The 21,816-nt window shown below is 35.5% G+C and overlaps 1 protein-coding gene and 1 non-coding gene across 2 annotated transcripts; one reads left to right on the top strand and one right to left on the bottom strand.

Moving 5' to 3' along the window:
• The first annotated feature begins 514 nt into the window (after positions 1 to 514).
• On the top strand, positions 515 to 4,907 carry LOC127123577 (glycerol-3-phosphate dehydrogenase [NAD(+)]). The gene is made up of 10 exons (XM_051053784.1): positions 515 to 941; positions 1,458 to 1,534; positions 1,751 to 1,823; positions 1,985 to 2,202; positions 2,565 to 2,672; positions 3,113 to 3,214; positions 3,296 to 3,416; positions 3,730 to 3,784; positions 3,888 to 3,936; positions 4,556 to 4,907. The coding sequence occupies exons 1-10, from the start codon at positions 779 to 781 to the stop codon at positions 4,709 to 4,711; spliced, it is 1,122 nt and encodes a 373-aa protein (XP_050909741.1). The 5' UTR covers positions 515 to 778; the 3' UTR covers positions 4,712 to 4,907.
• A 2,838-nt stretch (positions 4,908 to 7,745) lies between these two features.
• LOC127116683 (small nucleolar RNA R71) lies at positions 7,746 to 7,852 on the bottom strand. The gene has a single exon (XR_007801484.1). It is a non-coding gene; the product is annotated as a small nucleolar RNA R71 (small nucleolar RNA).
• Between the last annotated feature and the right edge of the window lie 13,964 nt (positions 7,853 to 21,816).

Raw genomic sequence — 21,816 nt, 5'->3', positions numbered from 1 at the left:
AAACCAATTAATATTAATATTAATATGTCAAACCGGCTACTCACAACCCTTTACCCACGCAATGAAGCTCTACCGCCATAGTTGAGTTCGTGACTCATGCCAGAGTAGTTGGGTTGTGTTTGAGTTATTGGAGGGCGACCAGGACGATTGAAGGGCGATATTTGTGTGAATGATGCGTCGAGGAAATGTTGAAATGATTATTGTGATATTTGATATGTTTTAGTTTTGTAATATTTGGATTTCTTGACTATAATAAAAGGAGGAACGGTTGGTGTTAAATGACCGCTGAGTGTTTGAGCTTCTCGAAGCTCAAATAACATTTATTTATTTATTAAATATTAAAGAATGTTTACATATTATTCATCATATATATTTTCTTAGTCTTTTGAGTTTGGCAAATTTTTTAGTAATTGAGTTAGTAACTTTTTTAGATGTTTATAAAACATTATGAATGAATAAAAGAGAAGTGAAACAAAACTTGAGAAAATTCATAATTCAATTACACAAAGTGGTCCTACATAAGCTACAAACAATGTTACTATTGTCCATGTCATGTTTCTCACCCTCCAAACATAGATTGAATCGCCAGATTTAGCTTCAAAACTTCATACTCTTAAGATAAAACTTAGTTTCTCACGAATTTTGTATGGCATCTCCGCCTCAATGACCCTTTTCTTTCTTTTATATTCATTCTCTTCTTCTTCTCCTTAGCTTCTATTCTTCTTTGTTTTACTCTTCCACTCATTGCAATTTTCAGTTCTTTCTTTGTTGTTCTTTCATGGCTCCAGCATTGGAAGTTCAAGGAGGAGACACTTTGTCCCTAAACAATGTTAATGATGCTACAATTCGATCTAAAGTTACTGTTATTGGTAGTGGCAATTGGGGGAGTGTTGCTTCTAAGCTTATTGCTTCCAATACCATTAAAATGAGCAATTTCCATGGTACTTTTCTTTCTTGTGTTATGTGTTTATAATTCTCTTCATTTTTAGTTCATTAGATTTGATGTGGTTCTTTGTTTTTTAAGATTAAGTGCTTCTTTTGGACCAATGAGTGCTTCTACTATCTAACCCGTGAAAATCATACCATACTAATTTATATAAAAAATTTATATAAAGTTTTTACTTTTTAAATTTATTAAATATGAATAATATATAAATTAAGTATATTAATAAATTTGGATGAAAGTTTATTTAAAATAGATTAAAATTGAAGATTTTGAAATTGTATAATGTGGTTCCTGACACGATTGTAGATATAGATTGAAAATCACATTGCAATTGTAGTGTGAGGCAATTGTGGATAGCAATTTAAAATGTAATGGTAAAAATGCTAATGTGATTTTGGAATATGGTAATTTTAAGTTTGTGTTGTAGAAACATAATTTTCCACAAGCAAAGAGATTTTCATACATAATAATCATAACATTTTCGCTTTGATGAATTATTTGATAAATTCAGATGAAGTTAGAATGTGGGTATATGAGGAGACATTACCAAGTGGTGAAAAGCTCACAGATGTCATCAATCAAACCAATGTAAGGACTATTTTAGTATCGGTACATCCGAACAAAGGTGTGTCCGTGTTTGACAATGCTAGTGTCCGACACCGACACACCACCACTATATGTCATTACATTCAATTTCTCTTAACTATTAACAGTATCGATATGTCAATATGAATGTCGTGTTTGATGTCAGTGTCGATATCATGTCCAATGTGAATATTAGTATATTAATATTGCTTTTGGCAGGAAAATGTAAAATACCTCCCTGGAATCAAGCTTGGAAAAAATGTTGTTGCTGATCCAGACCTTGAAAATGCAGGTGTTAAATTAGTACTTTTATTTCAATATTTTTTACAATATATTAGAAAAGTAAATTTTCAAATACGAAAAAAGATAGGAAAATCCATAAGCATTAAAAAATTGTTTTTACATTTTTTAGGTGTCAAGTTGTGTGGTGTTCTGATTGAGTAAATTATGCAGTGAAGGATGCAAATATGTTAGTGTTTGTGACACCACACCAATTTATGGAAGGAATATGCAAAAGAATAGCTGGAAAAATAAGGGCAGATGCTGAGGCTATTTCCCTTGTTAAAGGTATGGAGGTTAAAATGGAAGGACCTTGCATGATCTCAACTCTCATTTCTCAAGAACTTGGAATCAATTGTTCGGTTTTGATGGGAGCAAACATTGCAAATGAGGTACTTAGATTTCTTGCCAGCTACTTGCATTTTTGTAACGTGGATCCTCAGGGGTTGTCTTAAGTTTTTAGAGACTCTGTGCAAATTAACCAAAATCAAATAGTCGCTCCATTTTGTCCTGGTTAAACATGTCAAATTTTAAACTCTATGAGATAGTCCGTTTTGACGCCATCTAAGAGGGTTATGTGGATACTCTACTACTACATTATTGTGCTTTAGTTGTAGGACCGTTAAATTTCGAGTGAGAAACTTTGTTTTCTCTCTCAAAATCTGACGGTTCTTAGAACTGCAGTATCATATTATAGCTGTAGAGGGTCCAATTTCGTGTTTTTGGATATTTTGATTAATTGAATTTTGTACAGATAGCTGTAGAGAAGTTTAGCGAAGCAACGGTTGGATATAGGCAGAACAAAGAAGCTGCAGAGAGATGGGTTCATTTGTTTTATACTCCTTATTTCATTGTGACAGCGGTAAGTGCAGCAATTTTGTAAAATTTTTATCACAATTTATTTTGAAATAAATTAAGAAAAAGTTGATTGTCGAAATCGTAGTTGGATCTTTTGCCTAGATCCAACAGCTTGGTAGCTATTTAAAACCGACAATTTAGATTGAAGGCGTATCAGATGTCTGACATGACAATGATACTGTAATTTCATTCAACTAATATATTTTTTCAAATTAGTTTTATTGTGTTAAATTCACTATCGAGTCGGTTATCTCTGTCTGTGCTTCATAGCTTTGTGGCCCTTGCAGAGGCTTTAAATTCAGAATTTTGTTAAAGTAATACCAAAGAAACACTGCCATTTAACATGATAGAATCATGTGATCATGAGTAGTTTCAAATTTGTAAAACACTAACATATTACTTGTGCTTATGATTTTTTTTGTTCTATATTAAAATTTTAATTAGGTTCAAGATGTTGAAGGAGTTGAATTATGTGGAACTCTAAAAAATGTTGTGGCCATAGCAGCAGGTTTTGTTGATGGCTTGGAGATGGGAAATAATACAAAAGTAAGCTTAAAGAGATTTTAGGATATGAAAATTTTTCATGGATTATTGTTTTTATATCTAAGATTGTTTTAATATGTGTAGGCTGCAATCATGAGACTTGGTCTTAGAGAAATGAAGGCTTTTTCAAAGTTGTTGTTTCCATCTGTTAAGGGTAGTACCTTTTTTGAGAGCTGTGGTGTGGCTGACCTTATCACAACATGCTGTAAGTAAAAGAGCTAGTTAATTTCACGTCTTATTAATCGGACCGAGATTCACCGCATTCAAAACTCCCTGCAGTCACGCATTCAAGTATTGATCATGCCATATGTCTGGCTTTGTGTCGGATTTTAGGCTCTCTGCCATCGATAGAAGTGATGGATCGTAATTGTGTGCTAGTGTCATTTACTGACAAATGTCAAGTATCAAACACGTCTTTAATTTGAAGTGTCTGACTTGAATTTTTTACTACATCAAGTCCATTGCTCAATCATTCTTTGCTCAGTTTCATAAAACAACCGTATTATCTGTTGTTGTAGTGGGTGGAAGAAACAGGAAAGTTGCTGAGGCTTATGCAAAGAATGGAGGGAAGAGGTTTGTATATGTTTTTGTTTTGTCTTTCTCTTTGGTCTATAATTCCAAGGTGAGAAAAGGAAGTAGTTGATTAGTTATATATGATTTTCAATATTCTCTATAGATCTTTTGATGAACTTGAAGCTGAGATGTTGCAAGGCCAAAAGTTGCAGGTATAATAATCATGAATTTTACTATGCAAGCCAAAAACTACAATGTTTACTTTTGAATGTAATGACTAGATATTCTTAAATACCAATCACACATGCATTCTAGCAATAACTTTGAAGCACATGCAACTTTGAAATTAGCGAAGTCATTCTAGTGCTAACTTTGAACTACAAATACCTCTTAAATTAGGCAAGTCATTCTAACAATAATTTTGAAGGATAGATATTTTTTAAATTAGGCACCTCATTTTAGTGATCACTTTGAAGCATAAACACCTCTGAGGAACGCTATTCTAGTATTAATTTTAAAGCACAAATACCTCTAAAATTAGACACGTTATTCTAGTAATAATGTTGAAGCACATGCATTTCTTAAATTAGGTACGTCATTCTAAATTAGGCACGTCATTCTAGTGTTAACTCTAAAGTATAAATACCTCTAAATTAGACACATTTCGATGTCTAATATGTATCGGTTTTTAATGCCTGATGTATAGTGTCTCGGTGTCTGACACGCATTAGTGTTTAGTGTATGTTACATACTAAACACACGTTAGGCACCTCTCGGGAGTTATGATGATGTCTTTTATCACCTAATTTTGAATTTTGTTGCGCTTATCAGGGTGTGTCAACTGCAAGGGAAGTATATGAGGTACTAAGTCATCGTGGGTGGTTAGAGTTGTTTCCACTCTTCTCAACAGTACATGAAATTAGCAGTGGCCAACTTCCACCATCAGCCATAGTTGAATACAGTGAGAAGCAACCAAGATCCTTCTAATTCAAGGTGCTAGCTTGAAGATAGTGTTGTTGTTCTTATTGGTTGTCTTTAAAGTCATCCTATACGATTAGTGTTAATTGTTTCACAGTGTATTAAAACTAAACTAATCATTATAGTGACAATTCTAAGAATATACAAATACTATAGCAGCATGCTTTTGCAGAGTGTATCGTATGTGGAAAGACTTGGTGACTGACTCCGTTCACTACGTGTATGTTTGATTTTATCATTGACTCACTTGGAATTAATTCTATATGGGTATAATTGATTTTGACAATTTTGATTATTCTCTAGTAGAATTGATTCTGCTTTCTGGAATTAATTCTACTTGAAGAAATTATTTGTAACTTTTGAATTAAACATGATTTTTAGTTTGAAATGTACTGTTCAACTCACTTTTCCAAGAACTTATCTAAATATAAATCACTTTATCTTCAATTCATTTTTAGACGGAATCAATTTGTTCCGTTCAGAAACCAAAAATGTGTAGTGAAGCGATGAAACGAGATCTTGGAGGAGAGGAGCAAGCTTCTGGTACGGTAGAAAGGGAGTGAACCTGTAAAATTAATACTCCAACGCGCAACTCAACTACTGAGTGACAAGTAGTATGGGTGAGAATGAATTGAATACCTAAAATGACACGGTTTGGCCATTATATAGCACGGGCGGTTAAAACCGCCCACGTGTAACTCGACGCCTTGAGTGAACGGTAATTTGATTGGATATCAACGATGAGAGATGCGATATAGAGTGTGATTAGGTGTCTTAGACAGATATGAGGATCCACATGTACGACATACCTTTCCTTTCATCGCTTGCTAAGTGATAACATACATTTTTCACTACATATTTAGCTCGATTTCAGCATAATTTGATGTCGTTTCGTGTTAGTTTTATTGCATTATGTTGATTGTGTACTATGTATTTCAGATACTAATTATTCGGCAACGACTGCGGAGAAAAACAACAAAAACGACATGAAAATGCCCTTCTCAAACTGTCATGACGGGTAGCCCATGAGTCACACCCGTCATGCCTCAGTGAGCCCAACACCTCAACCACTCAAAGGGAAAGAAAAGGTGCAGGAACGAAATCCATGACGAGTAGACCGTCAGCCACGCCGACGCCCGTCATGGACTCAGAGGCATCTCACTAGGCACGTCATGACGTCAAGACGCCCAGTTCTAGTAAAAACGCCCACGTTCAGCTGTTCTGTTGCAGTTTTTTCTCCATTTCCTCCCACGATTCTGCACGATTTATAGTGGTTGCAGTTTTTTCTCCATTTCCTCCCACGATTCTGCACGATTTATAGTGGTTCTAAGGTGCGAAAATTAATAGAAATAGAGGTCGTAACATCTGAATTGATGATCCAAGCTGAATTGAGTATTATAATTACTTGTTTTAGAGCATTAAATTTCACATTAGGCAAGTTTATTTTAATTCTTAGAGTAAAATTCTACAATTATTAGAGTATTAATTTAGGGGTTGATTTACATTTTTGCGTTGTTGTACCGGAACAAAGTCTCAATTTGGAGCGTTTGATGTATGCAAGATTAAGTTTTTATTCAATTTTCAAGTTCTTTTACTTTACTGTTTTCTATCATGTCTTCTTTAAATGTATGTTATTTAATTGTTTATTTCAATTATTTCAGCATGTTTGAGTAGATTAATTTATGGTCTGAAATATGAGGACCGTTTATCAGTAATATTCACATGAAATGCTAATAATCTACTGTTTTGCAATTTTTATTTTATTATTAGTCTTACTACAAAAATAGAAGCGTGTGTATATATATATATATATATATATATATATATATATATATATATATATATATATATTATATATATATATATATATATATATATATATATATATATATATATATATATATAATATATATATATATATATATATATATATATATATATATATATCAGTTAGGTATCGAAAGAGCGGAACTGATATCTGATACCGTTGTTCAAAAATATAATTTCAAGGTAGTGGAAACATATTGAAATTAATTGAGAAATAATTTTAAATAGATTAATTGCACGGCGAAAGTCAGGTTTTTAACGTATTTAGGAATTCGGTTACGCTTCGACAAAAGTGGGCGTTGCCACTAGTTGAGTAATTTATAGAAATGATTCTATTCTCATTATAATAAATTAATAGAAATGATTTTGTTCTCATTACAATAAATTTATGTATTTTGTATGAGTAGAGTTGGTAGACGGAAATCACCGTTTTGGTCCCCTTATTCATTATCTGATAAATTTAATTTAATTTCCTGCTTTTTATTATTTTTCATAGAAACTCAAAATCTTTGAGTAGCCTTAGTTACACATAGCTATGATAGATAACGACAATTGCATTTAGTCTCTATGGATTCGACAATCTTTTATAATACATTGATATAACCTTTTACTTACGGCCTATCAACTTTTTGTCATCGTTGTTGGGGATCAAATTTTTCAATATCGCGATTTCGTTGTTACCCCATATACACTAAGGCAATTTTTGTTTTATTTAATTTTTCCCATTTTTGGTTGTATGTGAAAAACCTGAAGTACCGGGAACCTTGCCCAACCAATCGACGAAATTGAGCGCTACCTTTGTGTAAGACGCCGACTACAAGAAATCCAATGAGAAAATGGTGGAAAACGGCAACCTCACGCTTAAGGATTTCGTCATGCTCTTTGAAGAGGATCCCAATTTAAGCATTGTCCGTCCTACGACTGCAGCGAATAATTTCGAACTTAAACTTTTTCTGTTACAAATTCTACAACAGAACCAATTCTCCAAAAAACCCGACGGAGGATCCAAACTTGCACCTTTCTGTCTTTGTGCAATTTGTTGATACGCCTAAAAGAAATAATGTCGATCACGAAGCCATTCAACTATTTTTTTTCATTCTCCCTTAGGGACAAAGACAGAGCATGGCTACAATCCCTACCGTCTAATTCCATTACAACATGGAATGAACTAAAAAAAGTGTTCCTTGCTAGATATTTCTCGTCGAGCAAAACGACACAACTTAGGAACCATATTACATGCTTCAGGCAGACTGACTGTGAATCGCTCTTCGAAACATGGGAGTGAAATAAGGAGTTAACAAGAGTTTACCCACATCACGGATTAGAGAAGTGATTTATAACTCACACATTCTACAATGGTCTACTTTATAACACGGGAATGACCATTGATGTTACTGCAGGAAAAGCTCTCATGAATAAGTCGTTCAATAATGCTTATGCATTAATAGAACATGACTCAAAACCATTATCAGTGAGGGAGTGAACGCATTCCCTTTGAGAAAATGCAACTGAGATGAGGGATGTACCTTAGCTATGATCATATGAATGCTAAAGTAGATGTCTTTTATCAAAAGTTAGACAACCTAATCATCACTCATGCGGTTGTTGTAGCCGCAATGACCCCGAGTTGCAAACTATTGATGAGTGTTAACTGATAATTTTGAAGCTATTTTAAATAAATTTTCATAAAAAACATTTTTAACATGCAATTTTTTGAAAAAATTATGATTTTTACTATGTTTTGATCTTCAAGAATTTTTTACCCAAATAATCCAGTTTTTCAAAAAAAATAAAAAAAAATAATTCACATTTCAGATTAACTTCCAAAATACTTCACGTTCCAAAAAGAAACGTCAAAGCACAGGTGTCAGACCAATTGGCGCTTGCTCTCTAATTTAAGAGGTGGCGTCAATTGGATTGGCTTATGTACCTAGTGTTATCAATCCAATTGACGCCTATGTGTTATTTTTAAATGCAGTCGCCTATTGGATTTGCACCAGTGTGTATTGTGTAATTTTTAATTTAAATAGATGTGTAGTGGAATTCATTTTTTCACATCTCTTTCTCATTATGTTGATATTGAAAACATGATTCGTCTTCGTCGTCAGCAAGGGAAAGTGATTTATTCAAGAGAGAAGTCTCTGATGGAGATGCTCTTCTGGAGCATTTGTAGTTTTGAGAAACTGCAGAGGGAGTTGATTCGTCGGTTAGACAGAGACATGCCTGAAGGCAAAAAAGTTAAAAGTATTGAGAGACACGATGCACTGCGTGGGTGAGTGCAAGTTAAAAATGGAAGTACTGAAATGATCATGTCTTAACTGACGTTGTAATGCCAATTGAAGAAAAACCAACTCATAATTATATGGCTTGGTACAGATCGGTTAGATTTGAGTTTCTCCCCGAGGATATGTACTTGTACAACCCAATCCAAGTCACTTGCACCCAAGAAGCTTCAACATCTAACCCCCCACAAAATTATCAGACCGGTTACTCACAATCCCCTACCCAACAAGATTATCGGCCCACAAACATACATATCTACGACTTTAACATGCCAAACACCCAACCACAATACCAAGAGCATACTCGTACCACCACCAACGAGAAGATCATTATCAAGACACCCAACATCGATATGCCCATAAGACATCACCTACCATAACCTCCATAGCCAAAATACTCAACGATCATTTAACACCAACCGTCCCTCCTACTATAGCCAAGAAGCTCAAACATCACTAAACCAAAACATGCAACAACTAAATGCCTACCAAACATCACTACCCCATTTCAACATTTCCCCCAACGAATCATTCAGACCAATGTCACCCTTCAATCGACCCGATCGCACCCCAATTACTCAAACGCACCCCAACTACTCTGACATGAATCACGGACTCAACTATATGATAGCCTTTCATTGCATACACATGACTACATGAAATTGTCTGAACTTCTTAGAGAATTTGTTGTAGGTGGTGGCTTTGTTCCTTAAACAACTAAGATGAATCAACAACGTGGGCTAGGGCCAAGCATTAGGATAGCTAGGGAATGCAGAACTGAATGTCAGTTGGGTCATTCAGGTCAACGACAGTAGTATTTTTTGGTCTTCGTATGTAAATGCAACATAATATTAATATTACTATTTTCGATTTCGACTTTTATATAACATGTCAATTATTAACCCAAAAAATTACACAATACACACTAATGTCAATCCAATTGACGACATTTTAAAAATAACACATAGACGTCAATTGGATCGACAACATTAGATGCATAAGGTAATCTAATTGACGTCACCTCTTTAACTTAGATATCAGAACGCCAATTCTCTCACACATCAATTCTTCAAAATGAATTATTTTGAAAAATTATTTAAATTTTTTTTAAAAGTATAGATTATTTTGATAAAAAAATCAATCTTCAATAATTCGTGTTTATGTTATAGAATATCAAATTTAATCTTTTAATTTATAAAAAATAAATTTTAAAAAATTTGTAATAATTAAAAAACACATTTTGTAAAAGTTATTTTTAAATAAAAGTTTATTTTTTCAAAGTTGAAAAAAAACTGTCCATAAATCGAATGACACCCTACATTAATACTTATATAATTTACAAAACCAGTGGTTATATGAATGATTCCCGGCATATTAAAAGAAAAGGATGAATCATTAATCTTAAATTAAAGCTTGCACAAATTTAGAAAATAAAACTCCTAAACAAAGTGTATGCATCCAAACGAAGCCTTCAAAGCACTCATAATAGTTCCCCGCCGCCGCAACGGTCGGACCATTTCCCAACAGCTCTCTCCACCACCGTCCTCCTTCGTCGTAAATTTCGGTAGCGGCACCGGCTCCCTACGCTCTTGCCTCATCTTAATATCACTCAGTTCCATTTGTAACGGAAACTTCACCATCCCAAACAAACCAGTATATCTCTTCCTCTCACTACCGCTCCTCCGGTACCGGCTCTCCTGGCCGGACAACGATCGAATTCCGGGAACAACCGCGTTCTCTGTTCTTGTTTGCGGTTCTGTTTTGCGTGTTATGACTTTTCCGAAGAAAACGACGTCGTTTGGTGGTTCAGTAAAACCACCGGTGGAAAATTCAAAGTCTGTTCGTGTTTTACCCGTTTTAGAAACGGATCCGGGTTGAAGCAGTTTGTTATTATGTTTCATGATTTTGATGAAAAAAAAGAATGAAGGAGTGGTGAATGATGTTTGAAATGAAGCAAAAAACGAGTGGAGTTGGATACATATTTTCTTGAGGTGTATACATATTTATATAGTGTTTTTTTTCTTCTTAAGAGACATAAAATGAAGGAAAGGATATGGGTCATGCATGCTCGACGTCATATCATATGTATGGGTAACACGTTTAGGACCCTAGTATAAGTCATACTTTTCCATCTAGAATACTAAGAGATATTAAGATAATAACGATATGACTTGTGAGTTTTATTTTCTGGAATTCTTTTTCTTGATCGATTTTTTTCCATCTAGAATACTAAGAGGTATCAAGATAATAACGAGGGAGAAAAATTGTTTAAATGCGATTTTATATATACTAGTAATAGACGGGACAGAATGTATGAGCACATTTATGGAAGCTGAATTATTAATTATATAAAATAAAATGAGAGTGGAATGATGAAGATATAAGTGATAAAATCAAACTTGATTTAAATCGATGATATGGTTTTGTTTGATTAATAAATGTGGAATCTACATAACGGTAATCTAGACATAAAATGTGAAGTCATTCAATAAAAGTACAGAGAATATGATTAAGAAGCAGTATAAATAAAATAAAAAAGTTGATGAGATATGTTTCCAGAAAGAAAATGAAATAAAATCATCTTGAGATAGAATTTAATACAACCGCTAATAACCAATTTAGAGAGTAAGTTAGAATAATTAAAGATGGTGAGATACTGGATCGAACTCTAGTATAGTCGAAAAATAATTTTTTTGTTTGAAAATTCGACAGAAGCTTAGCATACCATCAAAGTTTGTTCACATGCTATAGTTGAAGTATGTTATGATTGTTAGCCTGTCGAATTGGGCATGTTTGTTATACTCGATTGTTTAAGTTAGTTTGTTCTCTAAGTTAACTTCTGTAATGAGTATGTGTGTAAAAGCTCATTAGTTTAGTATGTTAGTTTTCTTATAAATAGCATACCAGTCTCTCATCATTGCATAAGGGCAAATCCTAATTAGAGTGAGAGAGGTTATTTGCTACTATGTAACACTTGTAATCTTGTTTCAAAGAGAAAATAAATAATAACAGTTTATAACCAATTTCATTGTATTCTTATTGTTTTCTTCTTTTTTACCTTTGTGGAGTTCTTACCGATCAAGAAACCAATTATACTATGTAATTTCGACATCCTTTTCACAATAAATTGGTGTGGTGAGCATGGAGAAGATGCCGTCAACAAAGTATAGAATTGAAAAGTTCACCGGAGTGAACGATTTTGGTCTATGGCGCTTGAAGTTGAAAGCCCTACTGGTTCGACAAAGTTGTTTAGAAGCGTTGAAGGGAGACACAGTCATGGACGTTGTGTTAAAGATAAAGAAAAAAGACTACGGTAGAGAAAACCCACATTGCCATCTTATCAAGCCTTGGTGATAAGGTTCTTCGACAGGTTTCGAAGGAGACGACGGCGTCGGGTCTTTGGGAGAAACTCTAAAGTTTGTACATGACCAAACCATTGGTCAATCGCCTCTACCTGAAGCAAGCTTTGTATTCATTCAAGATGAGTGAATACAAAGTTCTTGCTGAATAGTTGGATATGTTCAACAAACTAATTCTTGATGTTGAAAATATCGATGTAAAAATCGAGAATGAAGATCAAATGTTATTATTATTGTGTGCTTTGCCCATAACACATGCTCACTTCAAAGAAACTCTCTTGTATAGAAGAGGGTCTACGACCTTTGAAGAAGTTCAATCACCATTGTACTCTAAGAATTTGAGCGAATGAACGGAGCACATGCCATCTTCGAATGGTGAAGGTCTGACGCTTAAGGCGAAATTCACAAAGAGAGATGGCAAGTTCGACAAGAAGAATGGTAAAAGTCAATATAAGTCTTATAGTGGTGATGCATCTGGTATTCGATGTTATCACTGTTAGAAGGAGGGTCGTACAAGAAAAGTGTGTCATAAACGCCTGAAAGATCATGGAGGTAAGGATAATGGAAACGCATCCATTGTTCAAGATGATTTCGACTCATCTGATGTTCTTGTGGTTTCAAGTGGCGACTCAAGTAAAGAGTGGATTGTACTTGACACATGACTCCAAACAAAGACTTGTTTGAGGAACTATGTGATCAAGATGGTGGATCTGTATTGCTTGGAAACAATAAAGCTTGCAAGATTGCAGGTGTTGGATATGTGAGATTCAAGCTCCATGATGAGTCAATAAGGTTGTTGACTGAAGTCAGGTATGTACCTGATTTGAAGAGAAATTTGATTTCTCTTGGTGAATTCGACAAGAAAGGATATGTTTTCCAAGGAGATAAAAGTATTCTAAAAGTCATGAAGGGGTCGAAGAAAGTCTTAAGAGGCGTGAAGAAACAAGGCTTATATACCCTTGAGGCTGAAGTTTTCAGTGGTTGCGTAGATGTTACATCCACGAAACCTTTGTCGAAAAAATAAATTTGGCACATGAGATTGGGTCATGTCAGTGAAAAGGGTCTGGTCGAATTGGGAAAACAAAATCTACATGGTGGAGACAAAGTCGAAAAGCTGAAGTTTCGTGAACCCTGTGTACTTGGAAAATCTTGCAGAGTGAAGTTCAATAAAGGAAAACAAAGAACACATGGATCCCTTGATTACATCCATGTTGATCTTTGGGGGCCTGCGAGGTGTCAATCACATTCAGGAGCAAGGTATTTTCTATCCATAGTTGATGATTATTCCAGAAAGTTATGGGTATTCATCTAGAAGTCCAAGGGTGAAACTTTTGAGAACTTCAAAAGTTTGAAGACTCTGGTCAAAAATCAGACTGGCAGGAAAGTCAAGAGGTTGAGAACCGACAATGGCCTTGAACTTTGCAATGAGGCCTTCAACAGTTTTTGTGCAGCCTCTGGTATTGCAAGGCACAAAACTACTACAGGTACTCCCCAAGAAAATGGTTTGGCTGAAAGATTTAATCAATCTATTTTAGACAGAGTTAGATGTATGTTGACTAGTGTTAGGTTAAAGAAGGTGTTTTGGGAAAAGGTTGTTTCGACAACATCATATCTGATAAACAGATGTTCTTCGAATGTGTTAGATATGAAAACACCTGAAGAAATTTGGTCGGGACATCCACCAGATCTCAACAAACTTAGAGTATTTTTCCGCATAGCCTATGCTCGTATTAGGAAGGACAAGGTCGAACCTATAGATCTAAGATGCATGTACATAGGATACCTTGAAGGAGTCAAAGCTTATATAGGCTATGGTGCCTAGAGCCAGGTCATAGGAGGTGTATCACCAATTGAGATGTAGTTTTCAATAAAGTTGAGATGACCTTCAAGAAAACGGATGACGTTAGTCGAAGTGCACAGATATCTGAAGAAGAGCTGGAACAAGAAGAGATTCATGTTGAGGTGGAGCATATCGATGCTGAATTGCGTATCCCAGATCAAGTTTAAGAAGAAGCACAAAATGCTGAAGATACTGAGGAAGATGAGGAATCTGTCGATGACTACCTATTGGCAAGAGATAGGCCGAGAATAGTCATCAAGCCATCTCAAAGACTTGGGTATGTAGATCTCATAGCTTATGCCTTAATCTCTGCAAGTGAGGTTCTAGATAAAGAACCTAGAGACTTTAAGGAAGTTATGAGGAGTCGAAATAAGGATGAATGGTTGAAGGCCATGGATGATGAGATGAAGTCTCTTCATGATAACTACACTTGGGAATTGATCAAGAAACTTGCTAGAGCCGGGTTAGTCAGCTGTAAGTGTATTTTCAAAGTTAATGAAGGAATCGAATGAGTGGCGTCGAAGAGATACAAGGCAAGACTGGTCGGAAGGAGTTTCACTCAAAAAGAAGGTATCAACTTCAATGATGTGGCACAATTCGACCTAGAACTAGAACAAATGGATGTGATGATTGCTTTCTTGTATGTAGATCTAGATGAAACAATTCTGATGAGGCAACCTGAAGGGTATGCAGAAAAGGGTAAGGAAGATTATATGTGCAAGCTGAATAAATCTTTATATGAACTGAAACAATCTCCTTGATAGTGGAATAGAAGATTCGACAAGTTCATGGCACACATAGGTTTCATTAGAAGTCAGTTCGACCACCGTGTTTACTTCAGATTTCGACCTGGAAATTCATTTGTTATTTTGTTTCTTTATATGGATGATATTCTCATAGCAAGCAACAATGTCGAGGATGTAATGAAGGTGAAGGTTGAAATCAATAAGGAGTTCGATATGAAGGATCTGGGAGCAACATCCAGGATTCTTGGGGTTGACATCCGAAGAGACAGAAAGCAGTTGAAATTATGCTTATCTCAAGAGACATACCTACGGAATATTCTCGACAAGTTTGGTATGTTGAATTCAAAGCCTGTTGTGACTCTGATAAACCCTCAATTCAAGCGGAGTATAGATCAGTGGCCCATTACAGAGGTCGAAAGAGCTTATATGAATAACATCCCATATGATAACATAATAGGTTCTTTGATATATGATATGGTATGTACTAGACCCGACATAGCATATGCAGTAAGTCTTGTAAGCAGGTACATAGAGAATCCTGGAAAGGCTCACAGACAAGAATTGAAGTGGATTCTAAGGTATATAAATGAGTCTCTGAACAGAGTCCTGATTTATGGTGGAGCATGTGGTGAAAATAGTAAAGCAGAAATCAAAGGGTATGTAGACTCTAGAAAATTTATTTCTAGATACGTGTTCACTATGTTTGGCACAACAATCAATTGGAAAGCAACACTTCAAGAATGGGAGTCATCAATTCATATCCAATGTCTACTATGTTCTTAACATGAAGAATAATATTTTGAGCTTGGGACAATTATTAGAGAAATGTTATGACATCCACTTGAAAGAACATAGTCTTTTCTTAAGAGATTGTAGACATAACTTGATTGATAAGGTGCTTATGTCAAAGAATAGAATGTTCCTCTTGAACATTCAAAATGATGTTGCAAAGTGTCTCAAGACTTGCTATACCGCCTCTTCGTGGCTATGGCATCTATGATTCAGACATCTCAACTTCGACAGTCTAAAATGTTTGTCAAAGAAGGAGATAGTGAGAGGCTTGCCTGGTATAAACTGTTGGTGTAAGCCCTAGAGGCCAATACTTTTGGTATTTGTATCGAATTATTTATAAATAATAAAAGGCTTTTTTCTTTATTATGTTTGTTTAATAAAGTCCCTAGAATAACTAGTTCGTCTAATGTATCAAGTGTGACTTAATCATGAGATCCCATTAAACATAAAGACACTATTCTTAAAGAATATGTAGTCGAGATTTGTTGTGAAGTGGGATAATATCAAAGCATTAAGACTATTATGTGTATAGACTGATGATCACATCTCATGGATCATGGATAAGGAGTTATCAAGTCTTAAACACATGTATGAATATTAAGAGTTATACTGGATTGACCCGCTATGAGAATACTATATAGAATGTTATGTAAAGTGTCATAAGTTATTCTCATGGTGATAGTGGTGTATACCACCCTTCGACCTGAAACCACTATGGACCCTAGATGTAGAGTCGAGTGCCTTATTGTTGATCAAACGTTATCCGTAACTGGATGACCATAAAGACAGTTGATGGGTACTCCACGAAGCATGCTGAGGGACATGAGTGACCTAGATGGAATTTGCCCATCCTGCGTAACAGGATAAATGTCTAAGGGCCCAATATTGAACTGGACAAGGATGACACGGTTTATGCCTTGTGTTCAATATAGACATAAGGGCAAAAAGATAATTGTACACATAAGTATTATCACAAAAGGATTTGTCATATCACATGACACTTTCGTATCTTGGGTAGCAGTGATGTGTTGCTAGATACCGCTCACGTTTATTATGTTAAATACGTGATTTAATATAATTACCAATGTCGCGAGAACCTACAAGGTCACACACAAAAGGACGGATTGATGAGAGATAGAGTAAATAAGGAACACCGTAAGGTACGGTGCACTTAAGTGAATTGTAGAACATTGTAAGGTACAGTGCACTTAAGTAGAATACGAAATATGGTAAGGTACCACGCGCTTAAGTGATTTTGGTATATCATAAGATATGGGCCACATACACTTAAGTGGGCTTTTTAGCTTGCAGCCCACACAAGTGGTTCTATAAATAGAACCCTTGTGCATAAGCATTGGATTAGATGAAAATTTCGTTTCTCTCTCTCTCTCTCACTCACTCACTCAAAGCCTTCATTCGTAGCAGCTAGCACTGAGATTGAAGGAATCTGTTCGTGTGGACTGAGTATAGGCGTTGTCACCATTCAACGTCCGTGGTCACTCCTTAGATCTGCATCAAAGGTTTCAATCGCCACAAGAGGTAACGATTCTATCACTGATCATGCTCATTCGTAAGGATCACTAAAGGAGAAAATTTTAAATTCTGATGCGTTTTGGATTGCTATTCTCTTTCATAAACCACCCAGACTAACTATGTGAAGGATGTCTAATTGGAAAGTAATTTTGGAAAAGCTTTCCAAAGGAATCAACGTCAAGAGCGACAAAATTGCTAGAGCTCATACACACCGATGTTTGTGAGCCAATCAATCTAAACTCTTTTGGTAAGAGTAAATACTTTATCCTCTTTATTGACGATTATTCAAGAAAAATATGGGTTTATTTCTTGAAAGAGAATTCATAAGTGTTTGAAAACTTTAAGAATTTCAAAACCTTTGTGGAGAAAGAAAGTGGTATTTCCAATAAGGCCATGAGATTTGACCGAGGAGGAGAGTTCATTTCAAATGAGTTCCACAAAAATTGTGAAGACCATGGATCCGCCACCACTAACAGTGCCAAGATCACCACAACAAAATGGAGTAGCAGAGAGAAAGAACTGGACCATACTTAACATGGTGTGAAGCATGCTTAAGAGCAAGAAGATGCCTGAAGAGTTTTGGGCTGAAGTAGTGGCATGTGCGGTTTACTTGACAAACCGTTCCCCAACAAGAAGCATGCATGAGAAGACACCACAAGAAGAATGAAATGGAAGGAAGCATGGGATCTCTCACCTTAAAGTGTTTGGAAGCATTGCCTATACCCATATTCCAGATGAAGGAGAATAAAGCTCAATGATAAAAGTAAGAAGCATGTATTCGTGGGTTACGACTCAAGCTCCAAATGGTAGAAGCTCTATAATCCAAATAATGGAAAGATCGTCATAAGCCGTGACGTGGAGTTCGAAGAAGAAGATTGTTGGAATTGGAGTGTTAAAGAAGATAGGTACGATTTTCTTCCTTACTTTGAAGAAGAAGACGAAACAGAACAACCAATGATAGAGGAATACATTACACCACCGACCTCACCGATACCAAGGTTGGATGAAACAAGCTCAAGTGAGAGGACACCACGACTAAGGAGTATTGAAGAGCTTTATGAGGTAACCGAAAACAGAAACGACATTAACCTATTTTGTCTTTTGGGTGATTGCGAGCCTCTAAGCTATCAAGAAGCAGTTGAAAACATAAAGTGGAGAGACACCATGGAAGAAGAAATCAAGTCAATCACGAAGAATGATACATGGGAACTTACTACACATCCACGAGGACACAAAGAAATCAGAGTAAGATGGGTGTACAAGGCGAAGAAGAATGCAAAAGAAGGCGTGGAGAGATACAAAACAAGATTGGTGGCGAAAGGCTATAGTCAAAGACAAGGAATTGACTATGATAAAGTATTTTCCCCTGTTGCTCGTCTTGAAACTATTAGACTGATCATTTCTTTGGCGGCCCAAAATGAATGGATGATTTATCAAATGGATGTGAAGTCGGCCTTCTTGAATGGTTTTCTCGAAGAAGAAGTTTATATCGAGCAACCACGGGGATATGAAGTAAAAGGGCAAGAAGAAAAAGTCTTGAAGTTGAAGAAGGAGTTGTACGGACTCAAGCAAGCACCGAGAGCTTGGAATGTTCGAATCGACAAGTACTTTCAAGACAGGAACTTCATCAAGTGTCCATAGGAGCATGCACTCTATATTAAAGCGCAAAGTGGATATATTTTGATTGTGTGCTTATATGTTGATGACTTGATCTTCACAGGGAACAATTTAAGCATGTTCGAAGAGTTCCAGAAAGACATGTCAAATGAATTTGAGATGACAAATATGGGGCTCATGGCATATTATCACGACATCAAAGTAAAGCAAGAAGACAAAGGAATTTTTATCACCCAAGAAGGCTATACCAAAGAAGTCCTTAAGAAGTTCAAGATGGATGATGCCAATCCAATTAGCACCCTAATGGAATGTGGCAGCAAGTTGAGTAAGCATGAAAATGGAGAGATTTTGTGGATCCAACTCTTTACAAAAGTTTGGTTAGAATTTTACGTTACTTGACAAGTACAAGGCCGAATATTCTCTATGTTGTAGGAGTCATAAGTCGCTACATGGAAGCTCCAACAACAACTCACTTTAAGGCGGCAAAAAGAATCTTTCGATACATCAAAGGTACAACAAACTTTAGCTTTCATTATTACTCTTCTAACAATTATGAGATTATTGGCTATGATGATAACGATTGGAGTTGAGACTTGGATGATAGAAAGAGCACTACTGGTTTTGTGTTCTTTATGGGAGATACTGCTTTCACTTGGATGTCAAAGAAGCAACCTATCGTCACATTGTCAATTTGTGAAGCTGAGTATGTCGCCGCCACATCATGTGTTTGTCATGCAATTTGGCTAAGAAAATTGTTGAAAGAGTTAAAAATGCCACAAGAAGATCCTGTGAAAATATGTGTTGACAATAAATTAGCACTTGCTTTGACAAAGAATCATGTATTTCATGAAAGAAGTAAGCACATTGACACTCGTTACCACTTCATAAGAGAATGCATTGAGAAGAAGGAGGTAAAATTAAAGTATGTAATGTCTAGAGATCAAGTTGCCGACACTTTCACCAAGCCACTCAAATTGGAAACTTTCGTGAAGCTAAGGAATATGCTTGGAGTCACAAATCGAGTTTAAGAGGGGATGTTGAAATATTAAACATGATTTGGACCTAATCTTATTATTTAATTTTTGGGTTTAGTTTATTTTTGGTAATGTTTCTAGAAAATTCTTGTAATATTTTGAGTGTCCAGATATTTTTTAGGGTTGTAATATTTTCTAGAATACTCTTTGAATGTCTAGAGTTGAGAATTCTCTAAAATTAGTGTGTCTAGAATTATCCTTAGAGTACTATAAATAGAGATCTAATCCTACACTTTTGCATCAAACAAAAATACAAAATTCTCTCTTTCATAAATAATTCTCTTACCTACTCCCTCCGTTCCTTTTTAAGTGTCACTTTCTTGATAAATTTGTGTTTCTTTTTAATTGTCACTTGTAGAATTCAATGTAGTATTAAATGCACTTTTGTCAAAATTACCCCTATGTAATTATTACAGAGAGAGAAAAAGTAAAATGAATGTAGAATATAATTAAGGGTATTATAGGTAAAATGAGAATTATTGTTTAAAAAGTAACAATAATAATTAACTTTCTTGGTATGTGTAAAAAGTCAAAATATGACACTTAAAAAGGAACGGAGGGAGTATTATGTTTCTATTCAAGTCTCTAATACTCCCACTCATTTTTCCTAAAAAAGAAAATAGTTTTATTTCCAACATCCGCTACTAATTCTTCACCGGTCTAACAAAAATTCAATTACCTCTCTTTCCCTCACTCCGTGCCAACTGACCCGTTTCATCCTCTTTTTTTCGTTTTTTACCCCTTCTAGAATAAATCTTCCAAACTCTTGGGCCTTGAGATGCATTCTGGCCCACTAGCCATCCTTGTCCATCATTTCCATTAGCATGACCAGCTTCCACCATCAGCCATAGTTGAATACAGTGAAAAGCAACCAAGATCCTTCTAATTCAAGTGCTAGCTTGAAGATAGTGCTGTTGTTTTTATTAAGTCAACCAAGCTTGAAGAAAGTGTTGTTGTTTAACAATGTATTAAAATTAAACTCATAAATGTTTTTTTTGAAGAAGCTAAAAATATTAAACTGATAACGGCCTAAAAAGCCAGAAAAAATAGATCAATATCTCAGCACTACCAGCATTAAAAACCATACTGTTTACACAGCAATAAGAAAGAATGTTGTTGTTAAATGTTAATTCTTTATGCAATTCTGTAGTATGGGCTGGACCTTAAATATTATTAAGATTCATAAAAGTAGACAAATCTTCTTAAAATCACTATATAATTATACTAATATTGTGAGTCTGAACTACTCCACGCCCTTATCTTATATGATTTACAAAACCAGTGGTTATATGAATGATTCCCAACATATTAAAAAAAAAGATGAATAGTTAATTTTAAACAAAGGCTTACACAAATTTAGAAAAGAAAAGTCCTAAACAAAGTTTATGCATCCAAACGAAGCTTTCAAAGCACTCATAATCGTTCCCCGCCGCCGCAACGGTCGGACCATTTCCCAACAGCTCTCTCCACCACCGTCCTCCTTTGTCGTAAATTTTGGAAGTGGCACCGGCTCCCTACGTTCTTGCCTCATCTTAATATCGCTCAGTTCCATTTGTAACGGAAACTTCACCATCCCAAACATACCTGTATATCTCTTCTTCTCACTACCACTTCTCCGGTACCGGGTTTCCTTGCCAGACGATGATCGAATTCCGGGGACAACCACGTTCTCTGTTCTTGTTTTCGGTTCTGTTTTGCGTGTTATAACTTTTCCGAAGAAAACGACGTGGTTTGGGAGCTCAGTTAATGCACCGGTGGAAAATTCAAAGTCGGCTCGGGTTGTAACCGTTTTAGAAATGGGTCCGGATTCAAGTAGTTTGTTATTACATTTCATGATCTTGATGGAAAAAAAAGATTGAAGGAGTTGTTAAAGAAACAAAAAAACGAGTGGAGTTAGATGCATATTTTCTTTTGAGGTGTATACATATTTATATAGTGTTTTTCTTCTTAAGAAATATATTATAGTAGTTAATTAGTTGGAATGAAAATGAAGGAAAAGATATGGGTGCATGCATGCTCGGCGTCATATCATATGTGTGGGTAACACGTTAATGACCTATAGCATGAGTCATACATATCATATG

The sequence above is a fragment of the Lathyrus oleraceus genome, chromosome 1, assembly GCF_024323335.1.
Source record: "Lathyrus oleraceus cultivar Zhongwan6 chromosome 1, CAAS_Psat_ZW6_1.0, whole genome shotgun sequence".
NCBI lineage: Eukaryota > Viridiplantae > Streptophyta > Magnoliopsida > Fabales > Fabaceae > Lathyrus > Lathyrus oleraceus.
The sequence above is the reverse complement of the archived record's forward strand: the minus strand, read 5'-3'. Positions and strand labels throughout refer to the sequence as shown.

Bases quoted from the DNA above. Each gene is read 5' to 3' on its own strand.
- LOC127123577 (XM_051053784.1), top strand. From the start codon at position 779: ATGGCTCCAGCATTGGAAGTTCAAGGAGGAGACACTTTGTCCCTAAAC. The intron at 1,824-1,984 runs GTGTTAAATTAG...TAAATTATGCAG, and splicing joins TCCAGACCTTGAAAATGCAG to TGAAGGATGCAAATATGTTA. The intron at 3,417-3,729 runs GTAAGTAAAAGA...CTGTTGTTGTAG, and splicing joins TGACCTTATCACAACATGCT to TGGGTGGAAGAAACAGGAAA.